This window comes from Marmota monax, unplaced genomic scaffold, assembly GCF_021218885.2.
Source record: "Marmota monax isolate L192 unplaced genomic scaffold, Marmota_monax_Labrador192_F-V1.1 WCK01_AAM20220418_F8-fsc00099, whole genome shotgun sequence".
NCBI lineage: Eukaryota > Metazoa > Chordata > Mammalia > Rodentia > Sciuridae > Marmota > Marmota monax.
Window position 1 is genome coordinate 2,430,986 of NW_026692126.1, and position 20,604 is coordinate 2,451,589.

The 20,604-nt window shown below is 47.7% G+C and overlaps 1 protein-coding gene and 1 non-coding gene across 5 annotated transcripts in view; one reads left to right on the forward strand and one right to left on the reverse strand.

The window, feature by feature from the left end:
* The first annotated feature begins 4,161 nt into the window (after positions 1-4,161).
* Positions 4,162-4,234, forward strand: Trnaa-ugc (transfer RNA alanine (anticodon UGC)). The gene has a single exon. It is a non-coding gene; the product is annotated as a tRNA-Ala (tRNA).
* Positions 4,235-6,185: 1,951 nt separating this feature from the next.
* The window catches only part of Lgr6 (leucine rich repeat containing G protein-coupled receptor 6), a 118,564-nt gene continuing 104,145 nt past the window's right edge, over positions 6,186-20,604 (reverse strand). For all 4 annotated transcript variants that reach the window (XM_046463946.2, XM_046463954.2, XM_046463939.2 and 1 more), the window contains 4 exons: positions 19,322-19,447; positions 18,153-18,313; positions 14,175-14,255; positions 6,186-11,903 (listed from right to left, as the gene is read on the reverse strand). In XM_046463946.2, the coding sequence (XP_046319902.1) occupies positions 10,648-11,903; positions 14,175-14,255; positions 18,153-18,313; positions 19,322-19,447 (1,624 nt within the window). In that variant the 3' untranslated portion in view covers positions 6,186-10,647. The remainder of the gene's footprint in view (positions 11,904-14,174; positions 14,256-18,152; positions 18,314-19,321; positions 19,448-20,604) is intronic.

The following is a 20,604-nucleotide window of genomic DNA, read 5'->3' on the forward strand; positions in this document are numbered from 1 at the left end:
CCACCACCCTTGACCCTTGAGAATCCCTGCTTCTCAGAGCAGCAGGAATAATCTCTTGACAATGGAGGTCAGATTTGACTTCCGTCCTTCAACCCCTCCAAGTGGGTTCCTTTTTCAATGAGAACAAAAATCTAGTCTACTTCCCTACCAGTGAGACCCTTCATGATCTGGCCCTTACTTGCTTGATCTCTACCCCTTCTACACCACACTCCAGCTATACTGGCCCACTTTCAATCTCAAACATTCGTGCTTCAAGTCTCTCGCATATGCCATTTCCTCTGCCTCCTACATTCCTCAGTATGATCTCGACTGACCATCTCAAATGTAGCTGTAGCAGAAAGGCCTCATGCCATCTACAGATGCCCTAGAGCCTCAGCTGGCTGGCTGGAGGGCAGCTTGCGGTCCCTGACTGCACGGGGCTGCCAGTGAAGTCTGGGAGAGGCTGGGGCAACACACTCATTGCACACGAGGCTCATAGCCCATTACCCTGATTAATTTTCCTCATAGACTAGAACCTATCTGAAAAATGTGTGTCTACTGTCTTGACCCCAGGTGCTGAGGATATAGTGGCTACAAGGGACTATTCTCTAATCACAAGAAATATCAGAGCTGAAAGTTACCAGAAGCCAGTCATTCCTCTATCTCTGCCTTAACAAGTGCAGAGGACTTGGGTTAGAGATCAGAAGTGATGGGCCTGAGAACTAGCAAAGCCCAGATCCTACCCCCAGCCCAAGATGAGAAATGGCTAAAAGCCAGAACTTGAGTCAAGAAGACCTGGTTCCAGCCCTGGTGGTGCTGCTTCCCACTTGCACTATCTTAGTGCTCTGCTCAATCTTTCTGGTTTTGGTTTTTGCCTCTGTAAAGCAGATCGTGATGGTCCTTAACCCATGAGATCATTGTGAGGATTGACTGAGATGATGCGTGTAAAGCACCCAGAACATGACCTGGCACAGGGCTCAACGTTTGTTGGGTACTTGGCTGAGGACTGGGGAATGGAGACAGCAGTCCAACCATCGGTGGGCCCCAGAAGCTGCTCTGCCCCCTGCCTATTTGCCAGTCTGCTCCGTTCCTAGGACAAGCAAGCTGAGCAAAGTTTCTCAACTCGAAACCCCTAATTAAAGAGGAGAGATGACATCCATGACTGATCATATAAACACTGCAGATTCCAAGTTCCCTTCTCCTGCTGCCCCAGTCCCCCTCTTCACCTCTCCCCACCAGCTATCTAAATAAGAACAGATTTTACCACCCACCTTGTGGGCAGAGTCGAAGCTGAGGCTGGGACCAGCTATTTATCCTTCGGCTGCTGCGGGAATTCAACACATACAAATAAAGCTCCTTTTCCAGCCAAGTGTGTATTTTTCCATCAGTGTGTGGCCCCCCTGCCCAGGTTGTCTTGTTTAGGTTGGGACAGCAGGAGGGAGGGGACAGGGAGGGGTGTGGGGCTGTGGTTTCAGAATCTGCCCCCAAGGCTGGCTGGCTGGAGGGCAGCTTGCGGTCCCTGACTGCACGGGGCTGCCAGTGAAGTCTGGGAGAGGCTGGGGCAACACACTCATTGCACACAAGAAACAACACATTCCGCTCTCTCCTTGCTTCTTGGCAAGTCACTCCTGCCTCCTGCCATGGCCCTCAGAGTGTCCATCCCTCCCTCCAACTCGTAGTTTATATTAGGGATGACAGATTATCCAATGCCTCTCATCCTACCCTCCCTTCTACACCCCCCACCCCAGCTCCAGAGTTTCTCCCCTCCATGAGCTTACCTCGCCCATCCCTTCCCCCACTCCACTAGACTGGGTCCCCTTCCTTCCATTGCCTTCCTCTGTTAACCAGAACCCTGAAACTTGTGCTTTAGACAAGGGGTGCCTCCCATCAGAGGCACCCTCCTCTAGGAGGTGAATTCTTAGACACCTGGTTTTCTCTCTTGTTCTGGCAGTAGCCAGGCACTAAGCTAAGCTCTTTACAAGAAAAATCTTTTTAAAGCTCTCCAAAGACCTTTAGAGATTAGGCATTATTAGCCCCATTTTACTGATGATGAAACTGAGACTCAGAGAAGTTAAGTAAAACCTAGGGGCAACTGGCTATTTATGGCACATCTGGGATTCAACCCAGATCTAATTCCAGAATCATATTTATCAACTGTATGATTCAGTTCTAATATTGATACATCTGTCTCTGCAGTTCTCCCCAAAGTAGCTGCAGGGTCATGGGCAAGTATCTCGACCCTTCCATCTCCTCCTCTATAAAACTGAGCTCCCTCTGCATGCTAATATGTGACAGCTCTGGAATTCTGAAGCTACCTGACACATCCAAACAGGGCAGTGCAAGTCAATCTGCTCACTTACCTTCTCACTTCCCCTTCTAGTCCCTCTTGTGTTCTCTTGCCTTAGGTTACCTACCACACAGGCCCACTGTCTATACCTGATAGCTCATCCCATCCTGACAATCTTTTTTTTTTTTTTTTTTTTTTTTGTACTAGGGATTGAACTCAGAACACTCAAACATTGAATTACATCCCCAAGTGTATTTATTTTGTATTTTGAGACAGTCTCACTAAGTTGCTTAGGACCTCGCTAAATTGCTGAGGCTGGCCTCAAACTTGCAATCCTCCTGCATCAATCTCCCAAGCCACTAGGGTTATAGGTGTGAGCCACTGCATCCAGCCTGGCATTCTTTTTTGCCCATAAAAATTCCCTTCCAGTAGCTGCCCTCTTCCACCTTAATGGCTGATAAGAGGACAATAGGTTGCTCCTCCTCCCCTGGATAGTGGGTGATGGCAGATAGTGACTTGGGAAAGAAGCCTCTGGCTGCTTCTCCATACAAGTGACAGAAATCTAACACTCTCACTTGTGCAAACAAAAATACCAGTTCACAGCTTGAGAAGTCCAAACTTACTTTTTAGGCATGGCTAAGTATAAATGCTCAGGATTCATTTCTCTCCAAGTGGCTACACAGACACCTGCTCCAATGAAAGAGTACTTTCTAACAGCTCTACCAAAGTTCCTGGATTGGTTCTCATTAAAAGGACTTGGAGCCAGGTGCAGTGGCACATGCCTGTATTTCCAGTGACTCGAGAGATTGAGGCAGGAGGATTGCAAGTTCAAGGCCTGCCTCAGCAACTTACCGAGAGCCTGTCTCAAAATACAAAATAAAAAGAGCTAGAGCTATAGCTCAGTGGTAAAGCATCCCTGGGCTCAATTCCCCAATACTTAAAAAAAAATCTTGGGATATGAGCCCCCTCCTTGGACAAATCATGTGCCCAGGGGACAGAAAAGGCTGATAAGACTTCCACTTATGGCACCTAGGATGGAGTTAACTCCGTTCGAACAGGCAGTATAGAGCTGTGGGGAGCACTGCCTGAAGGAAAGCCAAATGGATGTTACTAAAACAGAGGAAGACAGACTAAAGTAAATAGCTATGACTAACCTGAAGGAACAAGTTGCCCTAATGGTTGAATTTCAACCATTATGGTACCCAAGGTAAGAGCTGATACAAAGAAGAGACAGAGAACTTGAGGACCTTTTAAATCTCACTATTAAATATACACCCACAGAGCTTTATTATAAACAGGAAGACCTGCCCAAAGTGCATGCATAGACTGAGGAATGGAGTTCCAGAGCATCATTTCTTAGGGATACAAATGGTTTAGTTCAGATAAGAACTATCTTTTACTCTGTGTTATTTGCATCTCCTTCAAATAAAGGTCCCAATGGTCCCTTGAGATTGGGAAAAAAAATCTTTAGGGATATAAATATTATGTTAATTTCTTAATTCTGTTTTCTCCCCACCCCCTTTAACAGAAATTAATTGACATATTCTTTGTGCTAGGTCCTGTGAAAAGAATTTAGGATACAACAATGAATGAGATCAACAGGGTCCTTGCTCTTGTGGAACTATCCTGCTAGGTCAATTTCAGAAGAGCCTTGTCTACCCTTGCTCAAGCAAAAGACGTGAGCAGTCATATTTTGTCCACCACAAACCCACAGAGACATATCCATTTACACACTATAATTTAGTGGACCAGGAGAGGTACCCAACCTAAGAGTAGTTAGCCCATTATATTTGACCATAGGCATAAATGACTTGGCCTAGTATAGAAAAAGAAGCTTGGCTAGTCCATTTCTCAATCTCTCAGGACATTGCTCCAGGAAATGCCAAAAGAGGGCTGGGGATGTAGCTCAGTTGGCAGAGTGCTTGCCTTGCAAGCACAAGGCCCTGGGTTCAATCCCCAGCACCACCCCCCCCCCCAAAAAAAAAGCCAAAAGAACACAAGGCAATTATCCCAAGACCTGATGCTGATAGGATGTTTACAGAAGCCTTGAAGAATAGGTTCACAGTGAGGACCATGCAAGCAGAAGTCGTGAATCAACGTAGCCTACTAATCAAACGAAGGTTAAAAAAAAAAAAAAGGTATAATTAACCCAGGAGGTGTGCATATCTAATTCTGGCTAATTAGGAGGCTGAGTAGGAGGATGCCAAGTTTAAGGCCAGTGTGAGCAACTTACAGAGACCCTATCTCAAAATAGAATAAAAGATCTAGGGATGTAGTTCAGTGGTAGAGCACTTGCTAGCATGTGTGAAGCCCTGGGTTCAATCTCCAATACTGAAGGGGGAAAAAATGGTATAATTATTCAGGATTATTCTTTTGACTCAGCAATCCCACATATATACATGTGTGTTAAAAAGGTACTTGTTGCAGTATCGTTTATAAGAGCAAGCTATTAAGCAATCCAAATGTCCATCAGAAAGGGAACAGTGAGATAAAATTATATTATCCAAATAATGGGACACCAATACTATGAAAAAAAAATGGGCAAGTTTTCTTCTGTGGAAAGATCTTTGAGCTGTATTAGTAGGTTTAAAAAAGAAAAGGCAGAAGCACATGTGTGGTATTCTAACTTTAGGTAAAAATAATAATAATAAGCACTGCTATGCATCTTGCTTGTCTATGCATTGAAAAAACCTCTGGAAGGATATGTAAGACCCTAATAACAGTGGCAAACCAGTGAGGTTTTAGAAAGTGAGCAAATAGGGACAGGAATGGGACAGAGACTGTTATTTGAAAAACGTACGTTATTTGAACCATGTCAACGTATTACTTATATAAAAATTAGATTAAAGCTTTCTGAACACAAAAAAAATTAGATTAAAGCTTTTTTTTTTTTTTAGTCGTGGTTGAGGACAGACAGGAGACCAGGCCTACAAGAACAGCTTAGCCCACTTGTGGTGGACGTGAGTGACTAACCACAGATTCCAACTTGCTAGAACTCAGAGCTGCTTCAAATCCAGAACAGCTCCAGATTTTAGATACAAGGGCCAATCCCACTGCTCTCTCTGATCTTGAGTTTGCATAGACTCTGCCTCCATTGTTGCTTTATATTCTCTCAAGGATTACACACTTACTGGAGTTAATGCCTGGATCTCTTTCCCTTCACCTAGTCTAACCAGAACAGCCTTCCTGAGAATGAGTTAGAAGGATGGAGGGGTTTGAAATGCTCTGTCTTGGAGAAGAATGGAGTTCATGTATCAGTTAAAAAATGAAATAAAATTTGAAACACTTTTAAATTCAAAAAAGAAGAGGAGGAACAAGAGAAAGAGGAGAAGGAGGGAAAAACAGGAGAGGAAAGAGCAAAGAGAGGAAGAAAGAAAAGGAAGGAGCAGGATGAGAGAGTCAGGTACTAGGCCACCAAAGCCCTGGTATAGTTCTGGAGCTAGCACCTCATTCCTTTGGCTGCAGGTTTTTGTTAAACTTGAGAAGGGCCCTGGGGCATTCATCCTACTCAGAAGCAAGGCTTGAGGGAGAAGCTTTCCAAAGCAGAGAGTGGGTGAGGAAGTTAACCCAAGGAGAAGAAAGTGAGCTGATTTTTGGGGATTCACAGGATCAGGAAACCCTAGTTCTAGGCCTGAGTCTGAATAAGAGCCCAACCTGCTCACTGCTTTCTTAAGACCACGCTGTCTGTCTGACCCAGTGTCAAGTACATAAAGAGCACTTCAAAATGAGTGAGCGGATTTGATTCTGAGGCCTCCAAACTTCAATCCTGAGCCTCCCCGGCATCCCCAGATGCCCCAGGTTCAGAAGATGGGTTAGGAAGAGCCTTGACCCTTTGATCACTCCGTCCTCAAAGCAGCCCCCAAGGCCACACCCATGACTCCACCAGGGGCAGCAGAAAGGAGCTGAGGGACACAAATGGTACTTCACTGGTGCTTTATTATACAGAAGAATCAAATATTTACATCCTGACAATTTTCACATGGCTGGAGATGGCACAGGACTAGAACCCGGAAGGGCACATAGGAGTGGTGGATGATGGGTGAGAGAACTTGCCAAACCAGAGCAGAGGTAATTAGAGAGGACAGTTCCAGAAAGGATCAGGGTTCTAGCTACCTCCCACAATCCTCTCTTACTCAGCCCTGCTAATTGTCAGCTCTTCTTTCTTCCCCTCCTTCACCTTTTTTCCCCCCTTGGGTGAGGAATGAACACTCTATAACTGAACTACCTCCCTGATCCTTTTCATTTTGAGACAGGTTCTTGCTAGGTTGCTAAGGCTGGCCCAGAACTTGCAATCCTGCTGCCTTAGCCTCCTAGGTAGCTGAGATCACAGGTGTGGCACCACCTCACTGTGCTCCCTGCTCCCTCCCTCTTTTTTGTATACCAGGGATTGAACTTGGGGTACTCAACCACTGAGCCTCATCCCTAGCCCTATTTTGTATTTTATTCAGAGACAGGGTCTCACTGAGTTACTTAGCCCCTTGTTTCCTGAGGCTGGCTTTGAACTTGTAATCTTCCTGCCTCAGCCTCCTAAGACGCTGGATTACAGGTGTGTGCCACCACACCTGATTCCTCCTTTACTCTTTAAACCTTATTCTTCCTGGCAAAGGGAAGCAAGGAGGTTGGGAAGGAGAAGACCCAGCTGTTAACTCTGCTGATCCATAGTCTTCCAATTTTAGCTCTGGATTTTTTTGGATTTTTCCTTTTGGTGTGTACCTAAGTGCTTAGCAAACTATGAGCCACTGTGAGAGGCTCTCCTCCACAAGTCAGTCTGCCAAGGCATAGCACACAGAGCCCAGGTAAGCATACGCTGAGCCAGCAGCTCCCAACATTTACACCACTCTAGTTCCTTTCTTTGGGCTGATTCTTTCCCATAGGCACCATTTTGAAAGAGTTTGCAATCAAACAAAATACACTTACGTGCATCAAAAAATTTGGTTTTTGATTTTTGTGATGAATCAATTGATCTTCATAAACTTCTACTGACCACAAAGGAGATAGCTAAAGTAAATGAACACACTGACTTGCTAGGAATTCAGTAAAACAACAACAACAACAACAAACAACAACAAAAAAAAAACAACAGAGAAAGCACTATACAATCTTCTCCTGTGCAAATGCACAACATTGACTAGACTTTTTGAATAGTGAAAATAGTTCACGGTGCCAGGAATCGTGGCACATGCCTATAATCCCAGCAACACAAGAGGGTGAGGGAGAAGATCACAAGTTCCAGGCCAGCCTGGGCAATTTAGTGAGACACTGTCTCAAAATAAAAAGTAAAAAGGGCTGGGGTTGTAGCTCAGTGGTACAGGGCAAAAGGGTCCAATCTCCATCATGGAAAAAAAGAAAGGAAGGAAGTATTTTAGCTTTTTCACTGCTGTGACTAAAAGATCTGACCAAAACAATTTTAGGAGGAAAAGTTTACTTGGGGGCTCACGGTTTCAGAGGTCTCAATCCATAGACAGTAGGCTCCATTCTTCAGGCATCAAGGTGAGACAGGACATCATGGCAGAAGAGTGTGGCAGAGGAAAGCAGCCCACATGATGATCAGAAAGCAGAGAGAGAGAGAGAGAGAGAGAGAGAGAGAGAGAGAGAGAGAGAGAGACTCCACTCTCCAGATACAAAATATATACCCCATAGCACACCACCAATGAACCACTTCCTTCATCCACACTCCACCTGCCTCTAGTTACCACTCAGTTAATCCCATCAGGGACTAATTCACTGATTAGATTAGGGCTATTTCTTCTCCAAACTTTCCTGCATTGTCTCACATGTTGAGATTTGGGGGGACAACTCACATCTACATCACAACAGGAAGGAATGTAAAGAAAAGAAGAAAAGAGTTTATGGGAAACAGCTCCACCCCCTTCCCACACACCTCTCTTCTGTCCAGCCTTGGCTGATGCCCAGATCTTTAGAAGCAGACAGTAAAGTTGGACAGCAGTGCCACCGTAGCCCACAGGTCAAAGCACTGACCAAAAAGCACAGGCTCCCTTACCAAAGAAGCAGTCACATGTAGGGAACAGTCCCTAAAACTCCCAAACCTCTAACACACAGCCACTCAAGACTGGCTCCCTAACTCCAAGGGAAACAGTGATCCTATGGTGGAGAGGGGAACTAGGGTGACTTTCTAGAAGTGAAGGCTCCCAAAAATCATACCCTTGTTGTCTTCCCTGAAGTTCTCAGAGAACTCATTTCCCTTTTAAGAATTACCGATTCTCAGTACCCAAAGTAAAACAAACTCCTTCTATCAAGAAAACTCTTGATCATCCCTGGGCAATTAGGGACAGCACCATAGTTTAGTGAATGACTACTCTGAAGTTGACCCCCTGGTAGGACCCTAAGGAATAATAAGGTCAGTTTATTCATTTGGAGCCTATAAGAATCCAGGAAACTCAACTAGTCAAATGATATTTTAAAATGTGTCAAGTTAAATATGGTCTTTGCCTCATCCCTCCAGCCCAGCCTAGACACCTTGTGAACCTATGTTGGAATTCCCACTAGGCACTGGGAGCAGCAGGGGGACAGGACAAGCGAAGCTGCAGAAACTTGAGCTGTGAAACTCAAGAGCTTTCTCAGGGTTGTCTTAACCGTGGAGGTCCTGTGGGTAGGTCCTGGCTAGGGATCACAATAGAATTCAACAGAACAGAGTTTCATTCAGTCTCAGGATTCCACACTCTGTCCTTTGAGTTTGACTGATGTTGGAGTGCCCTGGAAAAAATCTCACCCATTTCTGGGTCTTGGATTCTTTTTTATGTTTGCAAGAATTAGCTTTCATATTTGTAAGAATGCACCAGGTTCTCACCCTCTCACCCTGAGATTGAATGTGTATGTGGGGTGAGAGATACTCTATAGACCTTCAGATGCACTTGGGAAACCACAGATAAGAAAGTCATGAGGGGAAAGGCAGAAAGGTCAGGCCTATTTGGGGAACCCAAGACTCCCAGATAGCCACATGCTTCTAAAAGCATTGTAGGAACCTCCTCTCTGCTAGGTAATGGATCCTTATCCCACAGAAAGACAGAATAAGAAGGATAAGAAGGGAAGACCAGGCTTGTGACAGTTGGTGGCAGGGTGCATCTGATGGAGGACCATAGGAAGGCAACTCACAGCCAGAGAGAACCCAGACTGCTACACAGTTCCTTGTGTGTACCTTGCTAGGATCCAACAATCCTCCTTCTTGCTGGAGGCAGGAGTTTCACTGGTGCTTGGATGTAGGAGGGGGTGGGGAAGCACACACAGGATCCTTTTCCTCCGTCTTGCCTGAGGGGGCTGAAGCTGTAACCATGACAGCCTGTTCCTCCCCATCCTTCTCTAGGTAAGACAAGCAGCTTGGGAGGTAGAGTACAGAGAGTCTGTCCTGGATCATGGAATCACCAGTTGCCTCTGGAACTTCACCCCAGGTTCAGCTCCTAGGTTTGGGACTTTCAAAAAGTGATGACACTTGGTGTGGTGGCACACACTTGTAATCCCAGCAACTCGGGAGACTGAGGCAGGAAGGATCATAGATTCAAAATCAGTCTCAGCAATTTATTGAGGCCCTAAGCAACTTAGCAAGATCCTGTCTAAAAATAAAAAATAAATAGAACTAGGGATGTAGCTCAGTGGTTAGGTACCCCTGGGTTCAATCTCTAGTGCCAAAAAAAAAAAAAAAAAAGTGATGTGATGTGATTTTGTGGTGTCACTGGGTAGTACTAGATGGTACAGACAGTACTAAATCCTGTGAGCTAGTAATAGGTATTCCATGAAAACCAATCAATCAAAGAGAAACATATTGTCTAAGAATTGGAGAATGGGATTAAACAGAGTTCAATAGATTTTACTGCTGCAGAGGTTTTTAGGGCTTTTACTATATTAACATGTTCTCTAAGAAAGGGACATAATGTGTAATCTCTTCCAAAGCTCATTTTAATAGGAAGTATTTTTTCATGGCAAATGTCAAGATTAATGGGACACAGAACAGGTTTTATATCCTATCCATAAGTCAAAGGGGAGATGCCAAATGCCCTTGGTGGTCCCCTTTTCTGTTAGGTCTCCGTGTCCACTGTGCCATGATCCTGGCCCTATCGGGTCCCCTCCTCCTTCCCTGTCTTTTATTTCACTCCTTATCCTTAAGCAAATTTCCAGGTCTCTGGTCCACAGCTTTGGACCCACAGGGAAGAGGCAGCATGAAGGTGAAGATGAGGAGGGCCAAGGGAATACTGGGCCAAGAAGCCTTCACTGGTGATGGTCACAGAGAGAGGAGACCAACAGAACCAGGCCCTGCTGTGGATCACACTGGTGAGTTTAGGTTGTATTTATTTTATAAGCAGCCATCATTGAGGGAGTGGGGAGAGAAAGAAGGGAAGAGATGGAAAGAGAAGAAGGGGGAAGGACATTTATAAGTGTGAAGCAAAGACTGAGCCGGAGGGCCTGAAGCCCCCACCCGCCGATGAGCCCCCTCCTGAAGATGTGGCTCCCCTGGCCTTCAGCAGCAGTTCTCCATCCACAGAGGGTTGTGGATTCCCAAAGTGGGTTCCCTCTGGCTCTATAAAATGGCTTCCCTCCAGTCTGGGGCCCCCTGGCTGCTGACAGGAGATGAAGGTCACTGAGGGGAAGCCATAGGTCTCCAGCCCAGGGGGCCGTCCAGCCTCAGAAGCTTCCAGAATGAGATCCACATCAGAGAAGGCCACAAGAGCCTGGGTGGAATCGCAGGAGCTCTTCTCCAGCTCGTTGGCAGCAGCGTAGGCCAGGGGCCCAGGAGTTCCTGGGCCGGGCCAGAGCCGCCGGAGGTCATCCCTGAAGTGGGGGTTGAAGAGCAGGTAGAGCAGGGGGTTGAGGCAGGCAGGCAGCGGCAGCACCACGAGCAGGACAGACTTGACGGCCTCGGGGGTGACAGGGAAGAGGCCCATCATGGAGGCGAAGCTGAGGAAGGCCACGGGACAGTAGAGGAGCCCATCCGCGAAGATGAGCCAGGCCACATGCCTCACCATGGCACAGTCCCACACGGCCTCAAAGTCGCCCCGCGGCAGGTCACAGTAGAGTTTGATGTAGGCACCGGCCACCACCAGGAAGCAGAAGGAGTTCATCATGACCAGGGCCACCGCGAAGCCCAGGGCGGCCGGCTGGCCCTCGGGCGGGGCGTAGGGCAGGCAGAGCGGGGAGGCCCCGTACTCTCCCACCGAGGCCAGCGGCAGGGCGGCGGCCAGCCCTGCCAGCGACAGGCAGCCCAGGGCCCCGGCTCGGACACTGCCCAGCGAGGGCGCCTTCCCGTAGGCCCGCACGCACGACACGGAGACGCTGCACTGCACGGCGGCCAGGGTGAGCAGCAGCACCGACGCCTCGGACCCCAGGACGGCCAGGAAGCCCGTGGCCCGGCAGCCCAGCCCCGACTCCCAGCGGGCTCCGTACTCGGCGAACTGGCCAAAGGTCAAGGCGTCCACGGAGGCCAGAAGGCCACAGGAAATGCCCGTCAAGGTGTTGGCGCCGGCAATCGCACCTACCACAAACTTGACCGGGGACAGGGGGATGGGCCCGCCGGCAAACACGGTCAGCAGCACCAGCCCGTTACAGAGCACGGAGAGCAGCACGATGGCCCACACGGCCAGGCGGATGCCCCAGCTCTCAAAGAGGTGCTCGCAGGGCTTGAAGGGGCCTGTAGGAGAGAGGGACGGACGTCACCCCTGGCCGAGGCTGCCACGACAGAAACCCTGGTCTGAGGGAGGCTGACTTGGCCTCTGCCCTCCAAGAGCTGCAAACGGAGTGGACACTAACCCTCCTCCTGATACCCACAGTGCAATCCCGATTACTACACTCAAGAAGCGTTAAGTACATCTTTCCAAAGGAGCAACATTTGGAAGGATGGAAGAGACAGACGGGCATTCTGGAATGGAGAGGGTACCAGAACTGGGGATACCACTGCGGTAGTAGAGACACAGTCCTTTGAGGGGCTACCCAGTCAGTAACACTTTTGCTGAGGTTCTGCTCAGTGACCCACTAAGGATTCCATTGTGGATGAGCCCTGACTGGCTTTCCCTTGCTCTCTGAGAACGGTATAGGCATATTTCATATTCATCTGTCAATCAGTATGTGGGAGGGAAAACAAATAATCAAAACATAGACGACTTCTGGGGTTTTCCCACCCGACTTTGCACTAGATGGGTGAGATCCTGGTGTTTCCCATCACTCTTCTCAGAGTCTGTTCTTAAATCACTTTATGACTTTGGACATATTATTTCTTCATTTCCTTTGGCTTCAGACTCTTGTTTCTCAATGTATTGCTAGGTGGTTTGGGAATTTGAGAGGCTTTTGCGGGAGCTATTTTTAAAACATTTTTTTTCTAATTATGAAATAATATATGGTAATTGTAGAAATTTTGAAAATATAACATGGAAAAATTAAAACTGCTCATGACCTCACTTCTTAGAGAAAAGTCATTATTTTGGCATGTTTCCTTACAGAATTTCTTTTAAAATATACATATACGTGCGGATTTTTTTAACTAAGTTGGGATTTGACTGAATAGAGATTTTTATGCTTTAAGTTAAATTTTGTGATGCTTGCACACTTTTTCCATATCCTTATATTTCGCAAAACCATATCTCAATGGCTGTGTCATAAATACTCCACCATATAATGTACCATAATTTATTTGACCATTTTTATGAGCTATTTTAAAAGCAAGTTTAAGTTAAACCTTATTTTTGGAAATTTCCTCTTTTACCTCATCCCTGTTGGTTACTGGTTTTCAGAGGTGACATTTCTGTGGCAGTTTGAATTAAAAAAAAAAAAAAAAAAAAAAAGCACATGGATTTCCAAGTGAAAAAAAAAAACAAAAAAACACCTGCTTCCTCTAGGTTGGGTCAGTGCTCTGGCTCTGAGCTGGCGCTAGGGAGCGTGCTATTATCAGTAAGTGCTGAGAGCTGGTGTTAGGCAAGGTCAGGCCAGCGCTCCAGGGTTTGGAAAGGGGAAAGGAGAGGTTAAGGGATATGAACTAAAAATTGAAGCCTGGAGAATGGAGGTGGGATGAAAGAGGAAAAGCCAGCTGTTCATCACTTTTTGTTCATTCTGAATAAAAGTTCCTGGCCTGAGCAGCAGACTGCTGCTGCCTTCTAGCATTGTTGGTTAACATTTTATACACAGGAAAGGGACTTTTTCACTCTCAACATCTTAGGCTAAATTGCACTGAGGAGAAAGAATTTTCTTTCTTTCTTTGGGGCTGTGGCTCAGTGGTAGAGTGCTTGCCTTGCACATGTGAGGCACTGGGTTTGATCCTCAGGACCACATAAAAATAAATGAATAAAATGAATGAATGAATAAATAAATAAATAAAGGTATTTTTTAAAAGAGATAATACATTTTTTTAAAAAAATGGCTTTGGGTTGGATGACTCCAGACAAGGCTTCCTCTGCGGTAAAGTTAGACAGTACTGGTGCAGGAATTATCCAGAGACACTGGAGATTTTGCACTGTGGAGGATTTTAGTCAAGAGACTGTAATCTTGCTGGGACGGAGCAGTGAGGGCTGGAGAAGGTGACTTAGTCCCACGTGACTCTAGTATTCTGTGAGGTGGTTTTTAGATTGAGAGAGTGCTCAGAAGCAGCCCCATGTCCCCCGAGCAGGGGTTCAAGGCATTCTTTCTTGCTTCTGTCCTCCATGAGAGCATAACCTCTAAATGACTGGTTTGCAGAGGTTGCTTGACTGCCTGTCACCCCTCCACCCTCATTCTGATATTCCCCATGTAATAGTAGCCATCAAGGGTCAGAACTCCCTCCTTCCTCAGGAATAATGAAAAGAGGCTTTCCTTCCCCTAAGATGGGAGTCAGGCAAAGACCATGCCTGACACTTAGCTACAGATGGGCCACCTGAACCGGCCTCTCTCTAGGTGGGTGGGTGCCCCTTCTCCATTCCCAGGCCACCGATCTCACCTGGAATAGGGCTACACTGGACACTGTGGTGTGGCTTTGAGTCCTCCATCTCCATTTGGAGCTCATCCAGGTCCAGGTCATCTGAGAGAGGAGATGAAAATGTGGCTGAGGCCTGGACCTTGGTGTCACCTTGCCACCTTTCTCCTAACCCCTACCCCTTTAAGTAGATGTGTCACTGATTAACTGTTCAGTCCTGGTCAGCCAGCAGCTCTGAACATCTGCTTCTACCCTTGGGTGTAAATATTTGGTCAGCTCCCTATTATTCACATATGGATCATGTCCATTGCGGGTTTTGAACACCAAATGTTATGATTAGTCCTGGTCTTTCTGTTCTCAGCCCTCCCCTGTCCTCTCCCATCAGCTGTAGTTCACGAGTACTTAGAATTTGGGCCATAGCTGCCCTAATAATGGGAGCTACGGATCATACTGTTCTCCACTCTGGTCAGGCGGTCATTGTAATTCCATGTCCAGTTGCAAACAATAAACATGAAGGGGGACCTCTGTGAGCTGCAGTGTGTTCAGAGATGAGCCAGGGATAGTGGGGGAGCAGAAGTCATTTGTGTGAGAAATAAAGTAGCTGGGGGATGGTTGGCTTGGAGAAGGCAAGAATAAGTGGGGATATAATGGCTGTCCAAGAGCTGAAAGCCTGTTGATATAAAGAGGTTACACTTCTACATGCTGTTCTGTCCCAGAGGGTAGAACCAACATCAGTCGATGGATTATATAGAAGGAGGCAAATTATGGTTCAAATGAAGATGTTCTAGCTCTTCAGCACGTGCACAGTGGACGCATGTGTTCTGAATATGATGCCAACTACATTTAAGAACTGGAAGGGCAGAGGAATTCAGGAATGAATAAAAGATGGTCCTGCTCACGAGGGACTTATGGAGACAAATGAGGAAACAAACTGTCATGCTACAAGGCCTGTGTCAACTGATGGATTTACTTTGCAACAAGGGTTAACATTCCTTGAGCTGTTCCTCTCTCTGTGAGTCCTCATTGTCATAGCTTCCTTAACCTTCACAATAGTGCATGAGGCAGGTGTCAGATAAGGAAACTGAGGCTCACTGAAGTTAAGTGGCTTCCTCTGGGTCTCCCAGCTAGTGATGACAGACCAGAATACAAATCCAGATTTGTCTGACTACAGAGCCCAGATGTTCAACAATCATGAGATGGATTGTTTGGGGGGGGATTGGGGAGTGTGAAGGTGGGGGGAGGTTTACAGATGCATAAGCTAGACATTATTTATCACTGGAGCTATTGAACTAGAAAGTTCCCAACGTGAGAGGATGCACTTCTACCCTGAGTCAGAGTTTGGACTAGATAATCATTAATGTCCTTCCAATTCTAAGCCGTAGCTCTACAATTCTAGGTTAGTAGGATAAAACAGGGATGGAAAGGTAAATCCATCATTGGAGAAATTCTGTAGCATCTTTGAATGAAATGAGATTTTTCTTTTTTCTTATTTACTATTGCAGTTTGGGGGGTGTTTTTGGATCTTGGGTGGGTTTTTTGTTTTGTTTGCAGTGGTGGGGATCAAATGCAGGTCCTTGAGCCACACCCCCAGCCCTATTGCAATATTTCTTAACCAGGACCTGTGAACTCCAGGGGATCAGAGACACCTCAGAGTCTCAAAATTCTATAAGAATTTTGAAATGACTCTCTGAAATAGCTTCTAACTATAAAGACACAACTTTCTTTTATAAGGACAACCCATCAATGAAAGACATTTTAAAGAATAAAACTTAAGTTTCTGAAGTCACACTGGGAAAAGTACCTGAGGATCCAAGTGGCAAGAAAGAGCTGCTTGTCTTTTAAAGGCACCTGTACATTCATCAGGTTTAAAAGACAGTCCTTACGGACTCTTCATCATAAGGAAACGGATAGGTGACTCTGTTGCACTTGTGCCCATCTTTGGCTCGCGGTCTAGTTCCTGTGTGGGTTCTTCTTCCCCACTTAAAGAGTAAACACCTTCAGTTGGTAGTTTTCCCAGGAGGCTGGAAGACTGTGGCCTTGGCCTGGACAGCATCAGGGTGGGTAGGCTGAGGTGTGCCCACAGAGTCCTGGCATTTCCTTCCTTCTCTACCTTTCATTCCCTGCCTGCCCCTCCAGAATGGGGCTTAGCAATTCTTTGAAATCAAAATGCATGAATGAAACACAAGGGGTGAAATCAATGGACTCTGTCTGAGGCTGGGAAAGTCACGGCCAAGGTGTTAAGTAACCACTCTTCAAACAAGGAGGAAATCGAATCTGGCTGGAGCAGGGCTCCTGGCTTTCCTTCTCGAGGCTCGTTTGCTCCCACAGGAAGTGGGGGGCCCTGCCCTAGCTCCCATTACAGGCGGCAGGCAGCCCACGAGCTCGACGCCCTGTGGTTCTCCAAGACTTAAGCCCCGGTGGAAAGTTTCACCTTGAGGAAGGAAAGTTTCCATTCCTCCTTCCAGCCCCCTGAGGGAGTGTGTAGCAGACATCCGGGAATGTCCCCTGGGGACAGCTGTCTGCTGGCTCAGCCAGCTGCTGGGACCTGTGAACCTCCTTGTCAGGTCCTTGTGCCCCATCTGGGAGGGGCTTTGGTGCACTGGGAGTGAGGGTCTCAGAGACCCCCAGACTGCCCACTCAAGGTTCAGCCTCCACGGCTATATCCTGAGCTACACTACTAAACTGTCCCCATGCCAGAAGGGGATCCAAGTTCTCAGCAGCAGCAGTGGTAAACCCACTTCACCTTATATGGACTCTTTCAAGCCTCCCAACAGTCTATGAGAAATGTATTATATTTCTCCTTCATTTTTATTTTATTGGTGCTGGGGAGCCCAGGGGTCTTTTACCATTGAGCTACAATCCCAGCCCTTTTTATTTTTGTATTTTGGGACAGGGTCTCAGTCAGTTGCTGAAGGGGCCGCTAAATTGCTGAGACTGCCTTCAAACTTGAGATTCTCCTGCCTCAGCCTCCAAGTCGCTGGGATTACGGGTGTATGACACTGGTTCCAGCTATCTTTCTCATTTAAAGACAAGAAAATGGAGTGTCAGTAAGATTAAACAACTTATCTAAGGCAACCCGACTGGTGAAAGCTATAGTTGGGTTTAGACCTAATTCTGTTTACCCCATTATGAGATGTTTTTCTTACATACTTCAATTTAATTTTTCAGTTCAACTTCTCCATTGAGAGAGTACAGAGAGGAACTCAAGATGGAAAAAGGAATGCAAGAAGCAGGACCTTGTTTCTCTCTCCTAGTTCATCTTGTGTTCAGTAACATGGCGGGGTGTGGGGGAGCATTGCTCTCTGCCCTTCAGCCAAGACACCTCTTAGTACACAGTTCCTCAGAACCCCTGGCTGTCCACCCTAATCTTTCCCTTTCACCCCAACTCTTCCAGAAATCAATCTGGCCCAAGACAGATCTCAGTGAAACCCTCTTGTGTATAGTGACCATTGAAGTCTCGCTTTCAGACTCACAAGAGATGGGAGGTGCAGGATACCCTTGGAGAACAATAATTTCTACAAAGATCCTTTTGGTTGTAGGACATATTGTATCCGGATTTTTTTTTTTTTTCTGGAAGCAGGTTTAATTCAATTGATTTAATTCAATCCTACTTGGTTTAGGTCTGTTTTCTCCTAGAATGCCCTGAGGCTGAAGGGCCCATGTGTCAGAGAAGGCAACCACAAAGAAATATGTGAGCCCCAAGGATAGGATACTAACAAAGACAGCACCTGTGAGGTACTTTGTGAATCGCAAAGGAGGAACCTGTTGAGATGTTATTGTTGCCATTGTTACCATCATTACTTCTCCCCTAAGTACCTTTGGGGTGTTGCATTAGAGAGTCAGGCGCAAACAGTGGGAGAGTTCCTCCCAGGTCACAAGCAGCCACCCCCAGTCCTCCCTCGGCTGCCCCTCTTAGATTCCCTTCCAGGCCCCCCAAGCCTCCTCCCTAACTTCCTCTCTACAGCTCCCCACCCGCCAGTCTAGGCATCCCCCGTCACTCACAATGGTTCTCTGCTTGTCCAGCAAGGAGGCTCTGGGTCCTCCTTGGAGGCTCCTCCTCCTCCAGGTGGAAGTCCTCGGCCTGCCACTGCCCAGAGGGTTTGAAGAAGCTGGCACAGACCCCATAGGCACAGCACTGGTAGGCATAGGGCACCTCCAGAATCCTGAGGATGGGAGAGGGGCTGCCTCATTATGTTTGGAGTCTAAGACATTAGCCCTGAGTTAAGAGATTCCCCAGCCCAAGAACTGGGGACTAAGTACCTGCCCTTCAACCACAAAGTGTCCTGCTCACTATGCCAGCAGCCTCGAGGACTTGATTTGTTAAGAATCTTGCACCCTGACTCTGAGGGGCTCTGGGCACATGCCAGTCTTTTCCTCATTCATCCTCAGAACTGAGATGGGGAGAGAAATGTCTGCCCTTTATTGAAGGAGGACTCTTAGCAGACTCAGAGTAGGAAGCAACTTCCCCAAGGTCACACAGCACTTACAGTGCTCTGCTCCCCAGCCTAGGCTGCGGCTCTTCTTTCATATTGCAGGAAGCAGGGATTCTCCTAGGGATGCTCCACCCTTGCCCTCTGTGAGACCCACACCCTCACCTTCCCCTATGGGCACATTAGAGCTGGATAGGGTGTCCTTGGAGGGTGAGGGCACATGTCTTGGGCACTTCATTAGTTTATAGTAGACAAGGCTCGGGCCACACAGGCTGCACTGCTGCTGCCGCTGCACGGAGGAGGCCTGGATGTCATTAACACCAGGGACGGGCTGTGCAGTTTGTTTTCCACTCATCATGCCCTGGGCTCTGCCCTGATTCCAGGGACCTAGATGCTGCCAAAGTGAGGACGGACAGCCTGGCTATGTGGAACCAGGCACAGAGTGAGGAGGTCCAGGGGCCTTCAACCCCGTTTACTACCACCCTCATACATTCCAGTGTTCTCTAGGAGTGGTACTTGGGGTGGGGAAAATTCTAGAAAGAGATGAAGAGGAAGAGGAGGCATGTATGAGACCAGACTCCCAGGAGGCCCAGGGAGCCTTCCCATGGAGTCTCAGACACACTCCAAGCCACCAGGCTCTTCTTGGGGTGAGGTCCCATGGCTTTCTCCCTGTCCCTCCCTGGCCTCCAGCAGACCCCGGGCAAACATACCCAGATGTGGGGGGAAAAGCCAGGCCCTCACCTCAGTCTTGGGAAACTGTCCTTGGAGAAGGCCTGAGACAGAGCCAGGTTCCCTTTGAGCTTCAGATGCATCAGGCCCCCAAGCCCAGCCAGAGGCAGTGTGGTCAGCTGGTTGTCTGTCAGATCCCTAGGACAGTGGATGGCAGGGTTATTGGCATTCAGTGGGATTGCTGAGGGGGCAGGGCTGTGCGGAGGGTGTGGCCAGTGTGCCTGGGATGGAAGCAAGAGGAGAGGAGCAAAGGACAGAAGATGAGCACAGAGAGAAGACGGCATTACACGCCGGGGAGGAGTGTGGTCAAGAGTTGCCAGAGGCACCATCCACAACGTATGCATTCATTCGGTCATTCAACAAACACCAAGTGCCAGCTATGTACCACTTAAGGCCAAGCTGTCCCAATTTAGAGGTAACAGAGCCCCTCAGACACAGCTCCTGTATCCAGGTCTGATTCCCATCCAGGAATCCCTGCCCGTCCCCCTAGGGGACCTGTCTGCGGTTGGCTTCCTCCTCCTTTCTTTCCTCTGCTATTCTGATGCTACAGAGGCCAGAGTTGGGGATAGGACAGAGCTGGGCATCTGGCTACCGTAGGGATTGGGTCATCCATCCCGCCCTTTGGTGCCTTCTGGAGCCAGAGCTGAGGACATACATGGTCCTCCACTGGAGATGCATTAGAGGAAGCCGAGGCTCCAAAGCAAACACCACTACCACAGACGGTGCGTGGTGGAAATAGCCCTGGACTGGAAGGCAGGAAACCTGGCACTGTCACCAACTCCTTGGGTAACCAAAGGGAGTCACAAATCTGCCTGAGTTCCAATGTCCTCATCTTTCAAAGGATAAAAATATCTGCCCTACCTATCTGGCAGGAGTACAGCAAACAGGAGAGGGAAGACGGAGGTGAGAGTTTTGCAAGGTCACAGCCCAGAGCCCAGAGAGCCGCAGCCTGGGGAGAGACTGCAGCCTAGGAGTCCTGGGCTCTGTCCTCGGCTCTGAGCCTCTCCCCCTGAACCTTGGAGATGTCACCTGTGTCATGAGGATCTGGGGCTCTGCAGCCGGGGCTGGAGCTAGCCCAAAGGAGTCTCTGTGTTATTAGAAAAGGACCCCCCTGGGGCCGGCCTGCCTTTGGGACACTCGACTTGGAAAACAGGGAGGTAGGAGATCAGTAGGATCCCTAGTGCAGCCAATAACCTCTACCACAGCATGTGGCAGCCCCTGAAATAAAGGCCACGTGGCCAAACCTACAAGCTCCCTATTTACATTCTATATAAATTAGCGACCTCTGGTCCCCG